At 40.6% G+C, this 19,758-nt stretch overlaps 1 protein-coding gene across 1 annotated transcript in view; it reads left to right on the forward strand.

Annotated features, from left to right (window-relative positions):
- The window catches only part of arid2 (AT rich interactive domain 2 (ARID, RFX-like)), a 45,600-nt gene that overhangs the window by 13,629 nt on the left and 12,213 nt on the right, over nt 1-19,758 (forward strand). Inside the window, exons 4-12 of the mRNA XM_042511065.1 lie at nt 3,885-4,018; nt 10,728-10,946; nt 11,447-11,514; nt 14,125-14,194; nt 14,542-14,792; nt 16,151-16,247; nt 16,343-16,552; nt 17,365-17,529; nt 19,596-19,674. Of these exons, the coding sequence (XP_042366999.1) occupies nt 3,885-4,018; nt 10,728-10,946; nt 11,447-11,514; nt 14,125-14,194; nt 14,542-14,792; nt 16,151-16,247; nt 16,343-16,552; nt 17,365-17,529; nt 19,596-19,674 (1,293 nt within the window). The remainder of the gene's footprint in view (nt 1-3,884; nt 4,019-10,727; nt 10,947-11,446; nt 11,515-14,124; nt 14,195-14,541; nt 14,793-16,150; nt 16,248-16,342; nt 16,553-17,364; nt 17,530-19,595; nt 19,675-19,758) is intronic.

Raw genomic sequence — 19,758 nt, forward strand, 5'->3', positions numbered from 1 at the left:
AGGCAGCAAATGGTCTGATCTGTAACCAATCCAACTTTTTACAGTGTTTTCTCGAATGGCTCTGGCATCAGTAAACGCTCCCGTGATTATTGACAAAGCAAACCACCATCAGCCTGTGTTGGACAGCCGGCTCCATTAAATCCCAGCAAACAAAATTTCTGTCCAGAAAATTGGCAGTGGGTGTGTTTGCATGTCTGCGTCCACATCCAGCAGGGGGCAATGGACTCCTACACACTGACACACACAAACACACACACACACACACACACTGAGGGCATTTGGGCAGCTGAGAGTAATTGAAAGCCAAGAGTATCTGCACCAGTGTGATCCAGATGACCGTAAATAACACCAGTGTCTGCAAAATGTATGTCTGTTCATCACTTGCTGTGGTGGTTTCCCACCCTGTGCACGTGTTGTTTTGGAGGGAAAACAGGCCAGCAGTGGTAACACACGTTTCCCTGGTAGTAAAATTATGAAAGCCTGGTGGTTTCTGTTGCGTGCTACTCAACATAGGGGGGGAGGGGGGGGTTGATGTTTCTCCCACCATGCATGTATGAAAAAGGGAAGTGCAGACATGAGCAGCTGCAGTCAAACCCCCCTCCTCTCCCTCCATTCCACTCCCCCACCCGTCTTTACCCGCAGCCTTTTTCTTGCTTGTGCCCAGACAGCGCTTGATGACGCTGCAGTCGGGGACCGGGGCCTATCTCTCCCGCTCTCTCGCGCTCCTCGCTCACTCGCTCTCTCTACAAATGAAGGCTGAGTGTATTTATAGTCCAGCGTGTCACCCGGCAGCCAGCGGACGGGGGATTACCTTGGCCACGATGAACAAGCAGGGCCTCATTCAGTAACGCTCGCTTGCTCGGTGACTCACGGCCACACAGGCAGGGTTCACCACGCTATCACTGCTGAGGTATTTTGCCTGTTTTGTTTTTGTTTGTGGGGCAGATTTCTGCACATTATTACGGGGTGTTTGTCAAATCCAAGAGAACTGGTAGCTGCATGCTCACGGAGAATATTTTCTCCCCCGATTTAAGAGCAAACTTTTCAAGGGCAGGAGGATGATTACAGCTAAATTGTTTGCTGGATGTCGGCTCACAGCTGTTGCAGCCAGTTCACTTGTTTCTGCCATAGGCTGTTGCACTATTCAGATAAGAAGTGGTGTTATTCAAATAACCCCATTTGCATATTTGTATTCAAAGTAGTTTGAACTGGGCTAACCTCTTGCCCCTGATAAGCTGAAATGAAAAGAGCGGTTCAATCTGATATTTACTGATTCATTTAAAAAGTTTTCTGGCAGAGTCATCCTCTGAAATATGTTGCTGTAAAGAATATTTGTCTATATAGAAGTGACATAAACACACTTGGATTTTCAGCGTGTAGGAGTGGGATTTAACAGTCATGTTACTAATTTTGCCCCATCCTGCAGTGACACTCGACAGCCCCTCTGTCATTCAAAGTCCTGCTTATCTCATGTTGTGCAGTGCTCATTTTTTAGCCTCACTTTCTATGCCGATCATGCTTCACTTAACACTTTTGAGCCTTTGAAAGCACCCAGGGCTCGGTAGAAGTGATTGCCACGGGCTCTGTGAAGCCTGAAAACTCCCAAACTAGTAAAGCGAGGTTAAAACTCGCCGTGGAGGTGATCAAATTGCATTTTTAGAATGAAACTTTTGAACTGTGTAATTTACACTGAATGTGCAGGGTAATAAAAAGGATGGTTTCGCTCTTCTGTACACTGAATTCCTAAGTAGATTCATGTTTAATCTTGACGTGAAGGCGTAGGCTGCAGGATGCTCTCCTGATTTAGTTTTTTTGAACGTCTCCACTCTGTGGAGACTGTATGGGAGCAGCTCTCCTCTGATGATGTTTGGGTGTCTTAATGTGGCGCTCCTTGTCTCTCAGCCGTGGTTTCTTACACTCATGCTTCATACACATTTGTTCATCTGTTGTAGTTTATAATTTGGCTGGATTACAGTGGAATTCTTCAGCTGATAACGCCTGTTTTTGTTCAGAAACAGTGGCTCATTGTTCCAAAAATCAATTATGCCTATATCGAGTCATGCACAGTAAAGAAAAGGATGTTTGACTTGCAGTGCCGAGGTCACATCGAGTGCCATGGTACGCAAGGCTGCTTTATAAACAAATGAACTTTTTCTTTGCATTAGTGTGGGTTTTGCTGTTTCAGCAAATAGTCTCCTTGGCAGCTTGAGTGCAGAGCCTTTGTGATAGAACTTTCTATAGAAAATGTGATTCATGTCACTCTTTTTGAAATATCTGAAAGCAGATTTGGAGGGCAAACAACCCCTCCAAACCTGGCTAAACATAACATGTTGCCTACATGTTAGTGGTGTTACACTACAGGTGTGCTTATTGACTTTAATCCTACTTTATATTAGAATAAGAAGGTTGGATTTTTATAACATGTTCACAGTAGCTCATATAATCACCTTAACACAGGGCGTGCTCTATCTTGTTTTATATTAGTCTAATTAGTGCCATCAAAATGACTTTCAGTCAGTCATGCTTTGTAACTTTAAAAATTGGGGGAAAAAACGTTGTTCTCTCGTATGCCTTCGTGGGAAATGGTGATGTTATGTTATTAATTGACTGGGGTACATTTTTAACCATAGCAAAAGTATATACTCTGTTTACAAACTCTCACACAACTCGTGCAAGATAATTTCAAGTGCCATTTATCTAATTATTTACATTTTTACCAAAAACTCATCGCAGCAGATTATGTAAGTTTCACAGCCAGTTTCATTAGCGCTGTGTCAGGTATTACCTGTTAGCCTACAAGCTAACAAACAACCTAGAAGAATAAGAGATGGTAACTACACAACTTTTTTTTTTTTAAGATCTGATAGTTGCTGATTTTGGTCTGACAGAGGCTTGAACATGTTCAGATCAATCTCTCATGCATACGCTTGCCGTCTTCATGCACACAGCTTTTTTTCACCGGCCAGCGAACAGCAGCAGCGCTGGAGAAAGCATAAAGAGAAAGCTACCATAAACAGCAGCGGTGGGCAGAGGCCAGATCCAGAATTTCTCAGTGAGGGAGAAACAGTTGACCTGCTTTCAGCCCCTTTTCCAGTCTTTTTTTTGAAAACCATGATAACAAAACATTTTTGCATACTTTAAAATGTGTCTGGGGGGAGACTTAAGAGATCATGTTAGAAAACATGACAGCAGCACCCGGACTTAGAGCTAAGAAGTCGGGAAAGTAAAACAAATGCCAGTCAAACCTGTATTTGCATTTGCTCAGTCCGTTGGGACTTGCTGGTCCAAGTCTCCATATGTACCAAGTATGGAGTGTGGACTGGCAGCTGGAGAGGTGCCAGTTTGCCTTCTTGGCAGTGCAGATGTGCCCTTGAGCAAGGCAGTGAACCCCCAAACAGCTTTGGTGGCACCTTTCTTGGCTGACTTTGCGCTACCTCCTTGTTTCATGTGTCCTGTGTGTGCAGGGAGGGTCTGCGAAAACACACTGCTGTCTGAGGAAACTGTGTATATTGACGTGTTTGACATGTTTCTTTTGGATATGATCTACTTTCACAACTTTGTTTAGTTCAACAACATGAAACTAAAAAAGTCAAAGAGTATCTCAGAGTGAGCGGTTTAGTCCAGTTTCTCACTGTTGAGTTGGTAGAAGCTGTTACTACTTAAATTTCAAAATATACTGCGATTGTGCGTCAGCTGCTTGTTAGCATCACAGAGAGAACGCTTCATAAACTTCAAGGTTTTTGTGCTCATGGGAAATTGTGCTCGCATAATTAAAAACAGTAATCCTCAGTCACTTGGAAAGAAAGTAAAGCACAAATTCGCAGTGAAATTTACACCGAGCAAGACTTGGCTCATCCTCTGTGTTTTGTTTTCTTCCTCTGCAGATACTTGGAGAAGTATGAGAAAGTCCACCACTTCGGCGAGGATGATGAGGAAGCGCAGCCGGGGAATCCCAAAGCCTCTCTTCCAATCGGTGCAATTCCCAACTCTTATAACTACCAGCAACACATTGTATCAGGTAGGCAGAGACCTTAGTATCCAGAAGCTTTCTTCTTCTTCTTCTTTGTGTGTTCACAGGTTCACTCTTTGTTTCTGTCTGGGTCACGTCTGTATCAGCTACACGGATTCAGTTTCTTTTTGAACACTTTTGTTGTCTGTCTTGCTTCACTCTGAAGCTCGTTCGTCTCTCTGCGTCTTTCTCTCGGCCCCTCGGCCAGCTCAAACACTTTATCCTGCCGCAGATGTGATTACAGCAAAGCATCACTTCATCAGAGCTGTGTGTGAGATTCATGGAAAACTGGTCAGCCCACAGGTCAAGCGTATGCAGAGAAATGCACCTCGACAATGGCTGCGTTCTGTCAAGGATTTTGCAGTGGGTTGAATATATTTCCCAAGAATATGAGGAAGGAAATATGCAGATTACAAGATCTGACAAAGGGTCAGACAGCTCTAATGTCTTTAATAGAGGATGCAGAGTTCACGTTTCAGACCACGACAAATGGTGCCGTTTAACACCTTTTTATTTTAACTGGAAATCCACTGTGGCGTGTTTATAGGAACATTTTAGATTTTTATCTGCTGAAATCAAGCAGGCTGCAATTTGACGTTGAGATGTGACGTAACCTCCTATGAAACATTGAATTGTTGTTTTACCACTTTTTTTGAAACATAATGTTTTAATCAGTGAGTTTTAGGAAAACTTTGTTACCTTTGGACAGAGCTAAGTTAACTGGCTGCAGCTTCATTTTTAATGAATAGACACAAGACTTGTATCAATCCTCTCATTCATCTCTCTGCAAGAAGGCAAGGAAGTGAATTTCCCAAAATAACGTCACAGTTTCGGTTCATGTCTTGGTTTAAGAGTCAGGGTTTAGTGCGAGTTTGGTACAGTGGGAGCATTTTACCCCAAAAAGTAAGGAACATTTCTTCTGTTATTGACTTAACACTGAACAAGCACTTAACCAGAAAGCAACAGGTCACAGGAGGCTACAAAACTGAGAAGCACCTCTTGTGCTATGACATTGAAAATACAAAATAATAAATATGTGATAATAGATTGTAAAATAACATCAACATATGCCGCTAAAGAGCAGACTATAAAGTTTCTGGGCACTTTGTTTCTGCATTATGTGCATCAATCTACATTCCTTGTATTCTGTTTGTGGCTGCACAAATCTGTGACCCCTGCCCTGTGACAAATACACAAACTATACCGCTCTATACAGGGTTCCCACGGTCATGGAATTCTTGGAAAAGTTAGGACATTAGAGAAACTGTTTCCCAGGACTGGAAATGGTTTGGAATTAACAAAATGTCTTGGAAATTTTGAATATATATTGTTTTGACGAGGGATGCACAATAATATCGGCACATCGTCAGTATCAGCAGATACTGGCTTTAAAATGAAACATTGTAATAAGCCAACATGCAGATTTCTGCTGATGTGACAAACTGATTTTTTTTTAAAAATTACCAACAAACTGAATAGGTACAAAACATCAACCCTAAATTGAAGTATTTTTCTCATTTTGCCTGATAAATAATTATAACATACACTGAAAAGCATTATATTTTATGTCTCCATCTGTTGGTGGGCTTTCTACTAAGAGTTTGCTTAATATTATGTTAACTCCACTGCAGACAGAGTTTATGATCACTAAAATGGTGGGAAAAACTAAATATATATCATGCATCCTTAGTTTTGGCTGTTGTGGGAATGCAACAATATAACAAACGAGTTAGTGCATGTTAAATCATGTATGGTTTTATTGCTATAGGCCTACGCATTTAAACTACATAAAGGTACTTAAATAAAGTCATGGAAAAGGGGTAAAATGTTTAGAAAAGTTGAGGAAGAGTTTAGAACATTCATTGGTAAAAATGTGTGGGAACCCTGTCTTTAAACTGATCTGATTGATCCTGTTCATACAGTTCAAACTAGTACAAATAACTGCATCATCGTCGGATTGAGCGCTTGATGTGAAATCTTACATCTTTCACGTTTTTAAAGCCAGTGTGTTTTTTTCAATCTGTTGGCACATATCCTTATTTTTGCCTCGTGGTGAGATTGTTCTGTTCTGCTTAAGTTTTCTATCTTGTATTTGTTTCACCTGGTGTCCTTGGCACATAATCTCCATGGTGATGGTTATTCATAATCTCATGACGCACCCAGGTGCTCCTGTTACTCCGTCACACCAGCTATTGAACATTCCAATCACTTCATCAGGCCGCCCGATTCATTCAGCCTCAGTAATACCCGCTTCTGCACAAAGAAAACAATTACTGCTAAGTTTAGAGATAGAAGGAATCATAGTGGGGTTTTTTTTTCACTTTACCAACTCGGCTGAGGAGCCCTGCCACTGCTGAGCTCTGTGTCATTTGTCCAGTTCACGAGCCTGCTAACTCCACTTCACATTCATCACTTTTATTACTCACTGACTCATTTAATTCAGTTTTCACCTTGCAAAGCGCTGTTGTGTTTGAATCAAGGCTATGAAGCGGGGAAATGCATTGTTGATGCCTTTCATTCCTTGGAAGTTGCCTACGCACGCTTAAGCATTGACTACAGCTAAGAATTTTTTAAAACCCAAGCATACTGCTGCTTTCAGGATGAAAGGAACGGCTGCCGAGTCGCCACATTATATTTCAAACTAAATGTTTTTGTGCGACTCGCCAAGGCCGGCCTCTTGTCTGTATTGTCCAGCCCCGCTCACACACGCTGAATGGGAGCTGTCCATTAGCCTCAGTGTCGTAGTGTTGACCGCCAAGCTGCTCTCCGAGGTAATTGACTGTCCTGACAGCAGTTATTGATGAAGGGAAGGAGGAAGCACTTGTTGCCTTTCCCTCCACCTCGCTTTAGATTAGAGCCTGCAGCCTTTTAGTCGCAGGCTCTTTTTTTTTCTCTAACAATAATCAGCCCTCTGCCTGCTGAGCCAAGTGACTCTAAAACATGAGCTGGGGTTTGAAAAAGACTTGCGACAAACCACGGTGGCTTTTTTTTTCTTCATTCGCTACCCATATGAGTCAAGCATTAAAGAAAACAGAGGTTTTCACTCTGCAGTTGACTTTGCAACTCTTCTTGAAAGCTTGTTGTTGCAGGTTTTAGGCTGGTTGTGAGCGAAGATAATTCACCGGTGCTTTGTGTAGAAGGAGTGTTTGAGTGATTTGTATATTTGCAGACAAGCGGAGGTCAACACTCACAATATGTGGGTTTTCCATCAGTGGCCTGGTTTGGTATACTCAGTCTGAGACTGGCCCGTCCAGGCGAGCTCTGCAGATATTTGCATTTCTGTTGTAACAGGGCGACCCACGGAAAGGTGTGTCTTTAACTGATGACATGTAAAAGCGGCATGCTTAAGTGCCCCTTTTTGTGTGTGTGTTTGTGTGTGTGTGTGTGTGTTTTCTGTGTGTAACCTATATTTTTCCAACACACAGTAGGCAGATAAAAAAGTTAACCTGTTGGAGGTGAGGTGTGTTTTTTGTAAAATGTCTGCAGCTCTTCTTCTCACTGATATCCCTTTCCCACCTAAATTAGCGTGTGCACACGGGTTTTTTGAACACAGGTAAACCTGCCAAGTATGAGCGATTGGCTATACTCCCCACTGCCACTGAACTCAACACTGGAGAGCGAGTCTGCCTTTCCGTCAGCATGTGTGTGTGTGTGTTGTTTTGTCTTGTTGGTGTGTCCGTGCGTTGTCATGGTTAGGCAGGAGAACAGGTGAAGAAATTGACGGGCTGTGAAAGCGCCATGCAGTGCCCCAAAACTGGGAAACCCGCCACGGAGCTTCGTCGACCTCCGTGCCAGCTGAAACTATTGCTGCAGCGCTGAAAGTTTCAGTCTATTTTCTTTTTGATTTGATTTTAGAAATAGCCTAGTATCACTGCTTTTTGTGATTGTGTTGTTAAACTATGGACTTAGTCCACATTTTTTTCAGTTGTGTCTAGTCAGAGAGCGAAAGAGACAAGCAGATATACACACCCACATATACACACAGAGCAGGCAGGCGGACAGAGATGCGTATGTGTGATTGGAAAAGAGCAGAGGAGGAAAACTGCTTGTTGACTGCAGCTCGTTCAGAAATTACTCTTTTTTTGTTATTAGCCTACATAAAGAGTTAAGGAACAGCATCCAACCCTGTCTGCTTCTGATGTGATTCACTGCCTGTAGGTACTGCTGCTTTTTAATTTTTATTTTAAGAGATGTGGCAAACTCTGCTAAGTACACGCAGGCCACTTTTCTGTTAGTATTTTTGCAACAATTTGCTTTTGGTGGAGCTGTCACGCTGTAAAACATGACAGACAGAGCAGATTCTACATGTTTGGATGTTTGTCAAAAGGTGTATTGATAAAGTATTGGCTTTTTACTCGCAAAGGATTTTGTTGCACTTACACTAACAAAGGTAGTTTTCAGTTATTTCCCAGTAAACTTCGTTTCACTGTCTCCACCACAGCTTCTCCACTCTGCTGCAGATGCTCAGTGTTTGTGTGTGAGTGTGTGGAGGAGCAGTTCTGACACACACGGCAGGTTATGTTGAAGTTTAATAAGACTACGGTTTTTAATAATTTAGCCCCAGGGCCCGTTTTAATACTGGCGAGATTAAGGGGGTTGAATCTTCACGAAGCTGTAGGAAAAGGCATATGTTAAAAAAAAAAAAAAGATTTCGGAATTTTATGAGTTGATATCAAATCATTTTAATTATACTTTATTTTCTTTTTATTGGTGACTTTTAAAAAAACAGCTACAGAAATACAGAAACAGTATTTACAAACCTTACAACTATGTGATGCAGATGTAGCACAATATACAGTATGATTGCATTTGTTCATCCCCCTACTTACCTTTTTCCCATTGTTAAAGTAAAAAATGAAAATAGAAAAAAGAGCCATATCCACACACGCATGTGTATGTGAATGCATGTGTGTATGTATTTGTGTTAGTAACTAGGCATATCTGTCCATCCCAGGCTCTGTCAGTAAACAACTTGTCAGATTTTGCAGTGTGGCTCTGTTTGGAGCATTTAGCAGCTAAAGAGACAGATATTCCCTCAGGAGGTGGTGGGGACCAAAAACAGAGCTGTTTCTGAATTCCCTAAAAATCTAGTTTGGGATTTCTGTGCATCATTTTCTTGTCACTCATCAGCTGAAACATATCCGTACATCTGCAGTAAGCTGCTTTTGTTGGGTCTAGCTCTTTTAACAGACCATTTATAACTGAACCCCCGGCTCTGTATTTAAATGTAACTAATGTAGTAGGACAGCCAGGCTGAAATTGTGCCATGTTGTCTTGGCAGCCTCGGTGATGGTTAATTATTTGACAGTTGGTGTGTAAATCTGTCACTGAGCTTTGGTCTTCCCTGTTGTGTTATCATGTTTTGGTCATAGCCTCGTGACGGCGTTAAATCCACCCTGCTTGTGAAGCGCTGTCTATCAGGTGCAATGTTGTACATCCGTCCTCTGCCCCTCTGTACAGTGGCGGCTCCCTGCAGGTGTCTGCGCCCGAGCAGACACAGGCAGCTTCTGAATGGAGCTGTTGCCGCTATAATAGCAGCTCGGCTGAATTACATTTGCCTGCACAAACCTTTTCAGCATGGAAATCAAATTCGCTCAGCAGGACTCCTCTCCGCTTTATGATTGGTTTCCAGAGGCGGCAGTCGACAAAGATCCTGCACCAAATTGAAATATCCACTGTATGGAGGAGTGACACCAATGCATACAAAATGATTGACGATAGAAAATCAGTCTATAGGATGGGAGGAAACTTTGGGTCTTTGTTGACAAAATGATTCACAAACTGGATCATTTCAAGTTGTTGAATAACAAGGAGTCATGATGCCCCCCCACGCACACACAGGGATCTCTGCTATTTAGGATTAAAAGTCTTTTAATTATAAAAAAGCCCATCATGGAGGTTGAGTCAAAGGCAAACACAATTAAAAGTTGGAGCACATTCGTGTTCCTCAGTCGCACAAGACACGGCTCATCAAACTAATTTGAACTAAAGACAGCTTTCGCTGAACAGCTTAATGCCCCATTTGGTTTGCTTAAACTCAGTTAAAGGACAAATAAATCTAAGTTAAACTGGTTGAAGGTGTGCAGAGGCAACAGCACTACAGTGAGGGGACAGACTTTTTTTTTTTACACTGCAGCTCTGTAGCTCTATTCACATGATGCAATGATTGCTTTTTAAATCCTCTACAGTGAGAGGGTTATTTGTCTCGTCCTGCTCCATTTCTTCTCTGCCTCTCCTCCAGAGATGACTTTAGGGTCATATGCCGTGACGGCAGTTTATATTTCACATCATTAACATTACACTGTATACATTAAAGCCACTTGTGTTTACTTCTGCCTTTGTGGGCAATATTGTAACGCCTCTTTTTGGGGGGGGCTTTTAATACAACAGTGCCAGTTCTGAATAGCTCTGTAGTTGACCAAGATGCTCTTATTCTACTTATTCTTCACAAAATTGATTGATTGGGAGGGAGAAAAAAATATCAGCTTCAGAAGCAGCCACAGTCCAGTGTGTGCACTCGACTTGGTTGTATTTAAAACATGGAATGCTGCCGGAAGGTGTCCAGCAAATGTTTCAGTGTGTGCGCACTGCTGTATGGAGACAGTAGTAAAGAACAAGTTTATGACATTTCTCTCACCTCAGTGACATTTAAATGCCAGATTTTTATAATGGAATGTATAAAGTTAACCCCGAGGTATGTCTTTCTTTTCTCTCCCAGACTATCTCCGCCAAAGCTATGGACTGTCTTCAGATTTCGTTCCCCCGTGCGACTACAACAAACTGGTGCTGTCTCTCCTCTCGGGCCTACCCAACGAAGTCGACTTCGCCGTTAACGTTTGCACTCTGCTTTCCAACGAGAGCAAGCACGCCATGCAGCTGGACAAGGACCCCAAACTGGTCACGTTGCTGCTGGCCCACGCCGGTGTCTTCGACGACTGTACGTTCCTCCAGCCTCACTCAGACTGCTGTCTTTGGTTCAGATGTCGAACAGCAGGATAGGAAAGTTATTTACAGTGGAAAAGTGCTCTCTCACTTTATCTGTTGCTCTCATTAGAGCTTTAGCCAGCAGAGAAGCTCTTGTAATTTACATAACTTTAGACAGTTGATTCTCTACATTTAATTAGTGTGAAATATCTGTTGAAAATCATAGTTCGATTCACGATACCCAAAGTAATTAAAGTTGCTCGTAATCCCAGTTTTGTTTTTTTGTTTTTTGATTTGTGATTGTGTGACACGTTGATTACTTTGTAAATACTTCCTAAATTTGCTGCTTCCTTCCTCATGTCTTTGTTCTACGATGAAAGGTCCTCTGTTCATAGCACCACCTGAACATTATTTACCAACAGGGGGGATAAAGAACAAGGGAATAAAGACAAATAATCCTGAGGTGAACTTTGATGCTCTGCTCTAACCCTCTAACCCTTTGTGTCTTTGTAGCGCTAGGCAGCTTCTCCGGGGTATTCGGGACGGACTGGAAGGAGAAAACCTCCCGGGACTTTGTCAGGGTAAAGTAGAGACAAATATTTATCATTCTGTGTCCTTTTGTGTCTCCTGTAAGCTGCCAGTGTCTCTTGATTTGGCCATTTTATATTTATATATAATATATATATATATATATATATATATATATATATATATATATATATATAAAATGGGTCAAATATAGATAGATACATATTAAAGTTCCCATATTGTGCTGATTTCCAGGTTCATACTTGTATTTTTGGTTTCTCTTAAAACATGTTTACATGATTTAATATTCAAAAAACACATTATTTTTTTTTAAACCATCTGGTTGAATATACCGGTATATATACCTGAAAGCAAGTGTGTTGTGATTGGTCAGTGTATCCGGGGCTTTCATATCTGTGCTCTCCATATCTCAGCTCTGTCATTGCAGCCGGGGATTGATTGTAACAGGACTGTAGCAGCACTTTTTACTTTTTTATATAGTGCAATTGTGACAGCACAACTTCATGTTAGTCCCAACAACTTGTTTAAAGGCTTCTTTCTGAATGAGGACTATGCATTACTCAGTGGATTGAGCATTTTGATACTTTCTCAGTATTTAAGAAGCACCTATGCCTGCTTTAAAAAAAAAAAGAGAGAGAAATGAGTCAGAGCACGCTGAAAAAAGAAGTGCGCCTCCTTTTCTTTGGGTGCTCGCTTACAGCCTCATACACTTTCTCCTCATCGAAACAATTAAAAAACGAAAATTGGCACCCAGAAAAAAACTCTATAGCCCTAAATGTCGTGTCTCTTGACTGTTAATCCCTCTGACTTTATTTTGAACTTCATCCAAGTGTCTTCCTTTTGTCCCATAACTGTTGCCATTGTTTGATTATTCCCCTCCACATAAGGCTTTTCCCCTCTGATTTTGAAAATGCATTATTAATTTCCACATATCGCATGCTCATTTCTCTGGATTCCTCAGTGTGCTGGTACCTACATGAACACTGTGTCTTTCCCCTGACTGGTGAACCCTGAATTAGTAAACAGTGTGTGATGTACTTGGTCTTGATGATTTCTGGCTGATCCTGTTTTTAATGCTTGACAGTGCTGACACTGAGTCACTACACATGAGTATTTTACTTGCCATCACATCCTCCGCCCACTCTAACGCTAACAGCACTGCAAATAACTCAACAACATACACACGCACACACACAAAAACAAACTGGTGAGTGGGAATCACCACTGCTGCCCCTGTTAGTGCATCCTTTGACCCATCTGTACAAGGCTGTATTTAGATATTTCAAATTTCTATAACTGTGATACTCCTGAACTAGATCTGCTGTTTTATTTCTGTGCACAATAATAATCAAAAGCTGCACATCCTCACAAGCAGTTTTGCAGTCTCCAGTCTGGTCTCAGAGGCCACAACATGTTTGGACCAAAGTCAATTTCATGGACTTTTATTTGCTTTGACCTTGCCCTCCCATTTAAAAGTTGTTTTTTTCTGTGCTTTTCCTCTCGCCCCAACAAACCTCCAATACCCTCTTAGTTGGATGACTTTTGTTGTATCCTGTCAGTTGTATTCTGGGTAATGTAGGCGCCAGGTTTTGACAAGGAGGGGGAATGCAGGGAGTAGAGGAGACAGTATCTCTTTTTTGATGATTTTCGGGGGTTTTGTTAATGGTCATGCTGTGGCAACTGGAATTTGCCAAGTTAGTCTGTGTGTCTAAAAAAGACCTCTGATTTGCAAAGACTGATAGCGCTTCAATAATTCATTAGTAATTCATTTCACTTTGTAAATAAAAACTTTTTCTCCTGTACATTTTGGTCAATTTTCCATACCTGCTTAGTAGTGAAACATTACATGCAGCAAAGGGCTGAGGCCAGAATCAGACCTACATCCTCTGTGGTGAGGACACAGCCTCTGCACATGGGACGCCTGCTCTACCAACTGAGCTACTGGGTTCCCCATGATTATAAGTATTTAATACTTCAGTGTTTTATTAAAACAAGCAGGTGGTGCATACAGCAATTCTTTTTTTCAAAGACTTATCAGAACCTTAACCAAAAACCTTATTCAGTCTAATCCCATCCCACAGACCTCTTTCATGGGTACTAAGTGGCCAGTGGAATTCTGAAATAGTAGAAATGTACAGTAAAAATTGGAAAATAATAGAAAATTAAATAAATTACAATAATTTCAGATTAAACATCAGCAATGTTAATTTTAGTTTTTGTTTTTTTTTTTTAATTAATTACATTTAAAAAAGTAAATAAACAAATAAAAAGTAAGTAAAAAAATGAATGAAAAATAAAATAAAACTTAAAAAGTAGAAAAGATCAAGTGTAGTTGCTGATGTCCAGGGTATCAAGCCAGACTATTGAAGACCTTCGGGGAAAGGAAAAGTATTCGAAGCCTGTACACTATAATTATTTAATAGGGGGAGTATCTCCATAACTCATTTTTGGCCTCTTAACCTCTCTTGCACAGTGTATAAACTTTTTTCCCCTTTCTTCTCTATACTCAGGTATGTGCAAATAAAAACCAAACTTAACTGCTTGTTAACTCAACAGTTGCAGTTCCCTCACTATTGCTGAATATAAGTACAAGTGAATTATGTGTTGAGATGCAAATGCTAACAGCTGCTGCTCCTCTGCAGTTCTGGAAGGAGGTGGTGGAGGACACTGAAGTCAGGGAGCTGATCTGGGACAAGAACAGCTCGGCACAAGGTAAACAGCTCTGTGCTTAAAGCAGCAGAAAGCAATAAAAGGGTACACTCCTGTATGTTCCCACTATATATTTATTTATTGACACTTATAATGCTGTGAAATGCACTAGTGTGCTTTGCTTTATTTACTGTGACTTCCTTTTCATTTTTACTTGTGTAATACCTTCGAGTGAGAAATGGGGTATGTTGAGTATTTAATGTTACCTTTAAAAAAAATTATTTTTAATGTGTAAAAGTAAAGATTACATAGAATAAAAAACACAAGAGTAAATAAATAAAAGATGCACCTGCTCTGGGAATATACAATATAAAAAAAACCTAAAACGGTTCCTGCTCTTGTCTTTGCAGATGGTACGTCGTGCGAGGAGCGTTGGAAGAGCCTCTTCCACCCGCCGCGGAACCCGGGTATCAGTGACAAGGAGGCCCAGCGGGTGCTGCAGATTGCCGTTATCCTGCGAAACCTCTCCTTCGAGGAGGCCAACGTCAAGCTGCTGGCGGCCAACCGAACGTGCCTGCGCTTCCTTTTGCTCTGTGCCCACTGTAACCTCATCTCACTCCGACAGCTTGGACTTGACACGTTAGGCAACGTGGCCGCCGAGGTTGGTCTGGGTGTTACTGTTTTGGGGCTCAGTGCCAAAACACTTAGCCAAACATATCATGCATTTCTTGACAAAAGAGGCATCTTTTTAAAAATTGATGATACGGATTTGGGTGAGTTCAGCAATGTTGTAAAAAGAGTCTGATGAAGGAGATTTGTTTCCAAATCTAGGTCACTGTGACACAGTAAGCTGTCTCCAGAACAGTCTGAACTGGAGCTAGAGAAGGACCAGTTCAGTTCATGTATGTCAGTTTTAATTTGAAGCAAAAAAGAAAACCTTGTAAACTTTATTACATCTTACAGCTCAGTGGTCAGAGCAGATTTAACTGACATATGCTAAGTCCCTCCCCTGAACAGTGATCGTCCAATCATAGCAACAGTAACTACACGAGGCAGCTCTGCCAAGCTTTGGATATGAAGTGGTGTGCAGTAGGCTGTAGAAAAGGAGATGCTCAGTATTTGAAGAGTTTGGAGGACCTTTTTTTATTTTTCCCTAGCCTTTCCAAAACCAAAAAACACGAGAGCAAAGGTGTAAAGAACAGGTTAAACTGTGTGTTCATCTGCTCTCAGCTCCAGCTTGTGCAGATCAGATGTTTTAAAAGTGTTCTGATTTGCTGAACACACAGTGAGTGGTTGGCTAACAAGCTTGTGTCATCCTCCTCCAAAATCAGATCAATTAGCCATTTAATGATCAGTTTCTGCTCTACAGCAGACATGTCTGACAGGGATGGGCATTTGAGGTAATTTCCATATTTCAGTACTTTATAAAATTATGATTAAGTACAAAAAAATCACTTTAGGATCAGAAATGTAATGTGGATCAGTCTTTTTTTCCCCCCAGAATCATTTTTAAATATTTGTTTTTTCAGACACATCAAACTCAAATCCTCGAATCGCACATAAGATAACATTCTTAAATGCACAAATGGAGATCTTTTAGAAATATAGTGACAGAACATACATTCACAGTGAATGCATTAAATGAGCCCGCTTCAATTTCCACATCACATTTATTGGCATTTGTTGCATGTAGATGAGCCCACATCTATTTTTAGAAGCTGCATGCATAGGGTCCCTGATACAATCAGTTAAGCCTTTGATGCTATTAATTGGATGGTTGAGTTTAGGGGCAGTTAACACATTCGGCAGATATGATACTGCAAAGCCTTATTATCCGTTAATGTAAATAATATAAATGCTGCCAAAACGTGTGTGCTTATGCGCTGTGACCAAGAACACGAATCACAAATGTCTGGATGGAATTACTGTGGTTTGGCTTTTTGCCAAGTTCTTTAAATATAGAAACGAGTCATGATTTTGTTTTAGTCCGGTGCTGTTATCTTTTCTGATTTCTTTCAGCTCCAGCTGGATCCCGTTGACTTTCGGACGACACATCTGATCTTTCACACCATCACCAAATGTTTGATGTCCAGGGACCGGTTTCTCAAAATGAGAGGTGAGTTTTCTGGCGGCCCGTTAAGGTGACTTTTTAGTGTCTGCGTGCTGTGCGAAGCATCTTAAATATGTGTTTCTCTGTGTGTGTCCTTTTAGCCATGGAAATCCTGGGCAACCTCAGCAAAGCAGAGGACAACGGCGTGCTAATCTGCGAGTACGTGGACCAGGACTCGTACAGGGAGGTAATAATGCTCCTCACCCTGCCTGACCTCATGCTGCTCATGGCCTCCTTGGAGGTGCTGTACCTGCTGGCCCAGCTCGGAGAGATTCCCTGCAGCAAGATCGCATCTGTCGACCGTAGCATAGGTACGAATCCTCCACCGTCATATGTTTTTAAAGTTTTTTTTTATTTTTTATTTTGGTTCACTCACTCCAGTTCATTCTCTTTAATAAGTGAATCCAGAAATCTTGAAATCTGGTGTTACATGGGCTTTTAGAGTTTTGGTAACTTGTCTGCCTGCCAAGTTCTTTCAGCCTGTTTGTGACCAAAAAAAAAAAAAAAATGCATCAGATGTCAGTGTATATTTCTTTCTACCTTGCAAAAAAGATCTGCTTTAGGTAAATAAAAAAAATATATCTGTTAATCAATTAAATTCATTTATTAAATATTTTTAAAAACAAATTGTGAATACGCTCTTAACCTTAAAAAGACTGCGTGATCTCACTTTGAAATGTGGAAATGACATTTTTAGCAGGTGATCCAAGTGTTATCAGAAAATGTCTGCGTCTCCAAATCCGCAACTCTAGGCTTGAGATCCACAAACACCTTTTCGATTCACAAATAATAATTCAATTCACATTGTCTGAAACTTGTAAATTTTAGGAAGATACTTGGTTTTTTACATTTAATTGTAAATTAATTAAATTTTTTTCTTTGGAGTTTGTAATTGCAAAATATTTTTTTATTTTCCTTTTTTGTTGTACTTTTTGAAGGTTTTTTGTATTTACATATTACCCATTAACACACAGATTGTCGATCTTTTCACAGTAAATAATACTGGAACTTTATCTCCATGGAAACATTTCTTTGATCTGCTTCATGGCTGAATTGTTACTGCTAGTTTGGAACACACTCTCCTGTGCTGATCCTTTTCTTCTCTCTCCTATTCCCCATTTAGACCTGTTAGTACGGCTAGTATCGGTTGATCTTCACACTTTCGGACCCGACGCCCTGACGGCGGTGCGGTTGATCGAGCATCAGGCCAACGCTGACCAGCCGGCTGAGGTTCGACCACAGCTGGTGGAGCAGGTACCTGCAGCCGTGCAGGGAGCAGCAGCGCCTGGTGAGTGTCTGTTCGTCACACGTAATCTCTCGCACGGTACTGAATGGAGCCGGAGGGGAATCCGGTCGCACGGTACTGAATGGAGCCGGAGGGGAATCCTGTTGGCCTTGATTGGAAAATTGTAACAATCATTTTCTGCCTTAACAAGAGTTTATACACTCGACATCCTGCCAGGCAAATTACTATGAGAGGAAAATGACCTTGTTTTTTTAAGTGTCGCGAAACTACCACAGAGTAGCTTCACACGATTAAATTATCAAACAAATCAAATGAGAAATTGTTGGTCAGTCACTTCAGATCAGTTCAACAAAACAAAAAAAGTAAAAATCATGTGTAAGTAGGAAATATAGAAGCGGTACTACTTCAGACTGATGCTCACCTGTTGCTGAGCCATAGAAGCACTGCTCTGCAAGCTGTTTATATAAACCCAGTTTGTTATGTTTTTGTTTTGAAATACCTGCTGATCAATAACTTTTCTTGGACGCTTGGAATAATTTTTTTTAAAAAAGGCAATCCAGTTACAATCAAAATATAGACACTGGTGAGAAAATATTAAAAAGCCTTTACTGTAGTGGCTTAATCATTAAAAAAGCCAATATATTTCCACCACTGCATGTCTTTATTGGGGCTTTTAAAAAACAGACAAGTAAGTAAAATTAATTTATATCGTACCTTTCACAGATAACAATCACAAAGTGCTTTACATAAAAAAAACAGATAAACAATAATGCAAAGTAAACATACAAAATAAACAAGCGGTGATTGACGTCACAGAGCTGACAAATGAAAACACGGCAACAACGAGCTAGATGAGGGCAGAGACACACATAGATGGCAAAACATAAAAGTTAATCAATAATATGAATAATGCATTCTAAGAAAAAACAACAAAGGTATGGCCTCACCTATAAGAACCAATAGGAAGCAGTCACGAGCCAGATAATAACATGAAAGATGAAAGAAATAGAAAGAATGAAAACATAAAATAAAAAAACACAAACTAGCATGAAATGAGATCGCACAGAAAAAAAAATTACATATATACACACGCGCACACACACACACACACACACACACATTTTTAGATGGAAGATGTAAATCCATTTAGAATTTACATAAGCTGTGAGAAAAATGGTGAAGCCTCTAGAGAATATAAACAAATCACAGAAAACATGTCGAGTCTGTATTCTCAGTAAGACCGGGTCACTTTAGAGCATCCAGTCGATGGATCCAAAAAGGGCCTCCCTTTAATCGAGTTTCTCTCTTCTGCTCTATGTGTTTAATGCACTCTACGCGCAATAAGGAATCATTAGCGTTATGAAGTTCACTAAAGTGAATAGCCGTGGGGTAGTTGCGATTTGCCATTAGTAAAATCATTGTTTACAAGTTCTGTCGTTATTTACATTAACAAGAATATTTACTTTGCACAACGTGGAATAAGTTGCTTTGAACTTTTATGGTAAAAAAACCCAACATTACAATGAGACTGATATTTTTCTGATTTCCTAATTCTTGTTGGCTCATTAATAAGAAGGGCCAGAGTCCAGCAGCGTTCCATATTTGAACCTTTCCCTGTCTGTGACGAAACACCTCGCAGCTGTTATAAATAAAATCCTTCACGCAGAAAAGAAAGGCGATTTAAGTTGAAGCACTGATGAGTAATTGATGACATTTCTACAGGCTAATTAAAGACATCAAGAAAATTAACACCTATTTAATTTTAAATCTCTGCACCTTAAGTCATCTACACACTTTTATTACGGCAGGCAGACGCAGGAATGAAACACAGATGTGAAATCAGCTTGCTGATCTCACAGCATCATGAGTGTGTGTGAATGAACAGGTGACCCTTGGTGGGAACTAACACCCCCACCCCCTCACCTTGGAAGTGTCATTCCTGTGCTGCAAAGTTCTTTTTAATTTTTGCTGACATCTAGTGGACAGAATGGGGAGTACTACAAACGTGAAGTTGGTTTAATGAATGAATGTACAGTCATAAATTAATTATACAGAAGCATTGAGCTGTTTAAAACTTATGTTTTTTTTTTTTCTTTTTGTCTTCTCAGTAACGAGGGTCGCAGTTCAATCCACTCAACCTCCTCCTGGTATTGTGGAACTAGATGGGGAGAAATTTACACTGCAGTGGTAAGATGAATTTGTCTAATAAACACATAATTTAAATGAGAAAAAACTACAACTCAAATGCTTTTTTTGTGAAAAAACAAATCT

This window comes from Plectropomus leopardus, chromosome 22 (genome assembly GCF_008729295.1).
Source record: "Plectropomus leopardus isolate mb chromosome 22, YSFRI_Pleo_2.0, whole genome shotgun sequence".
NCBI classification, from domain to species: domain Eukaryota; kingdom Metazoa; phylum Chordata; class Actinopteri; order Perciformes; family Serranidae; genus Plectropomus; species Plectropomus leopardus.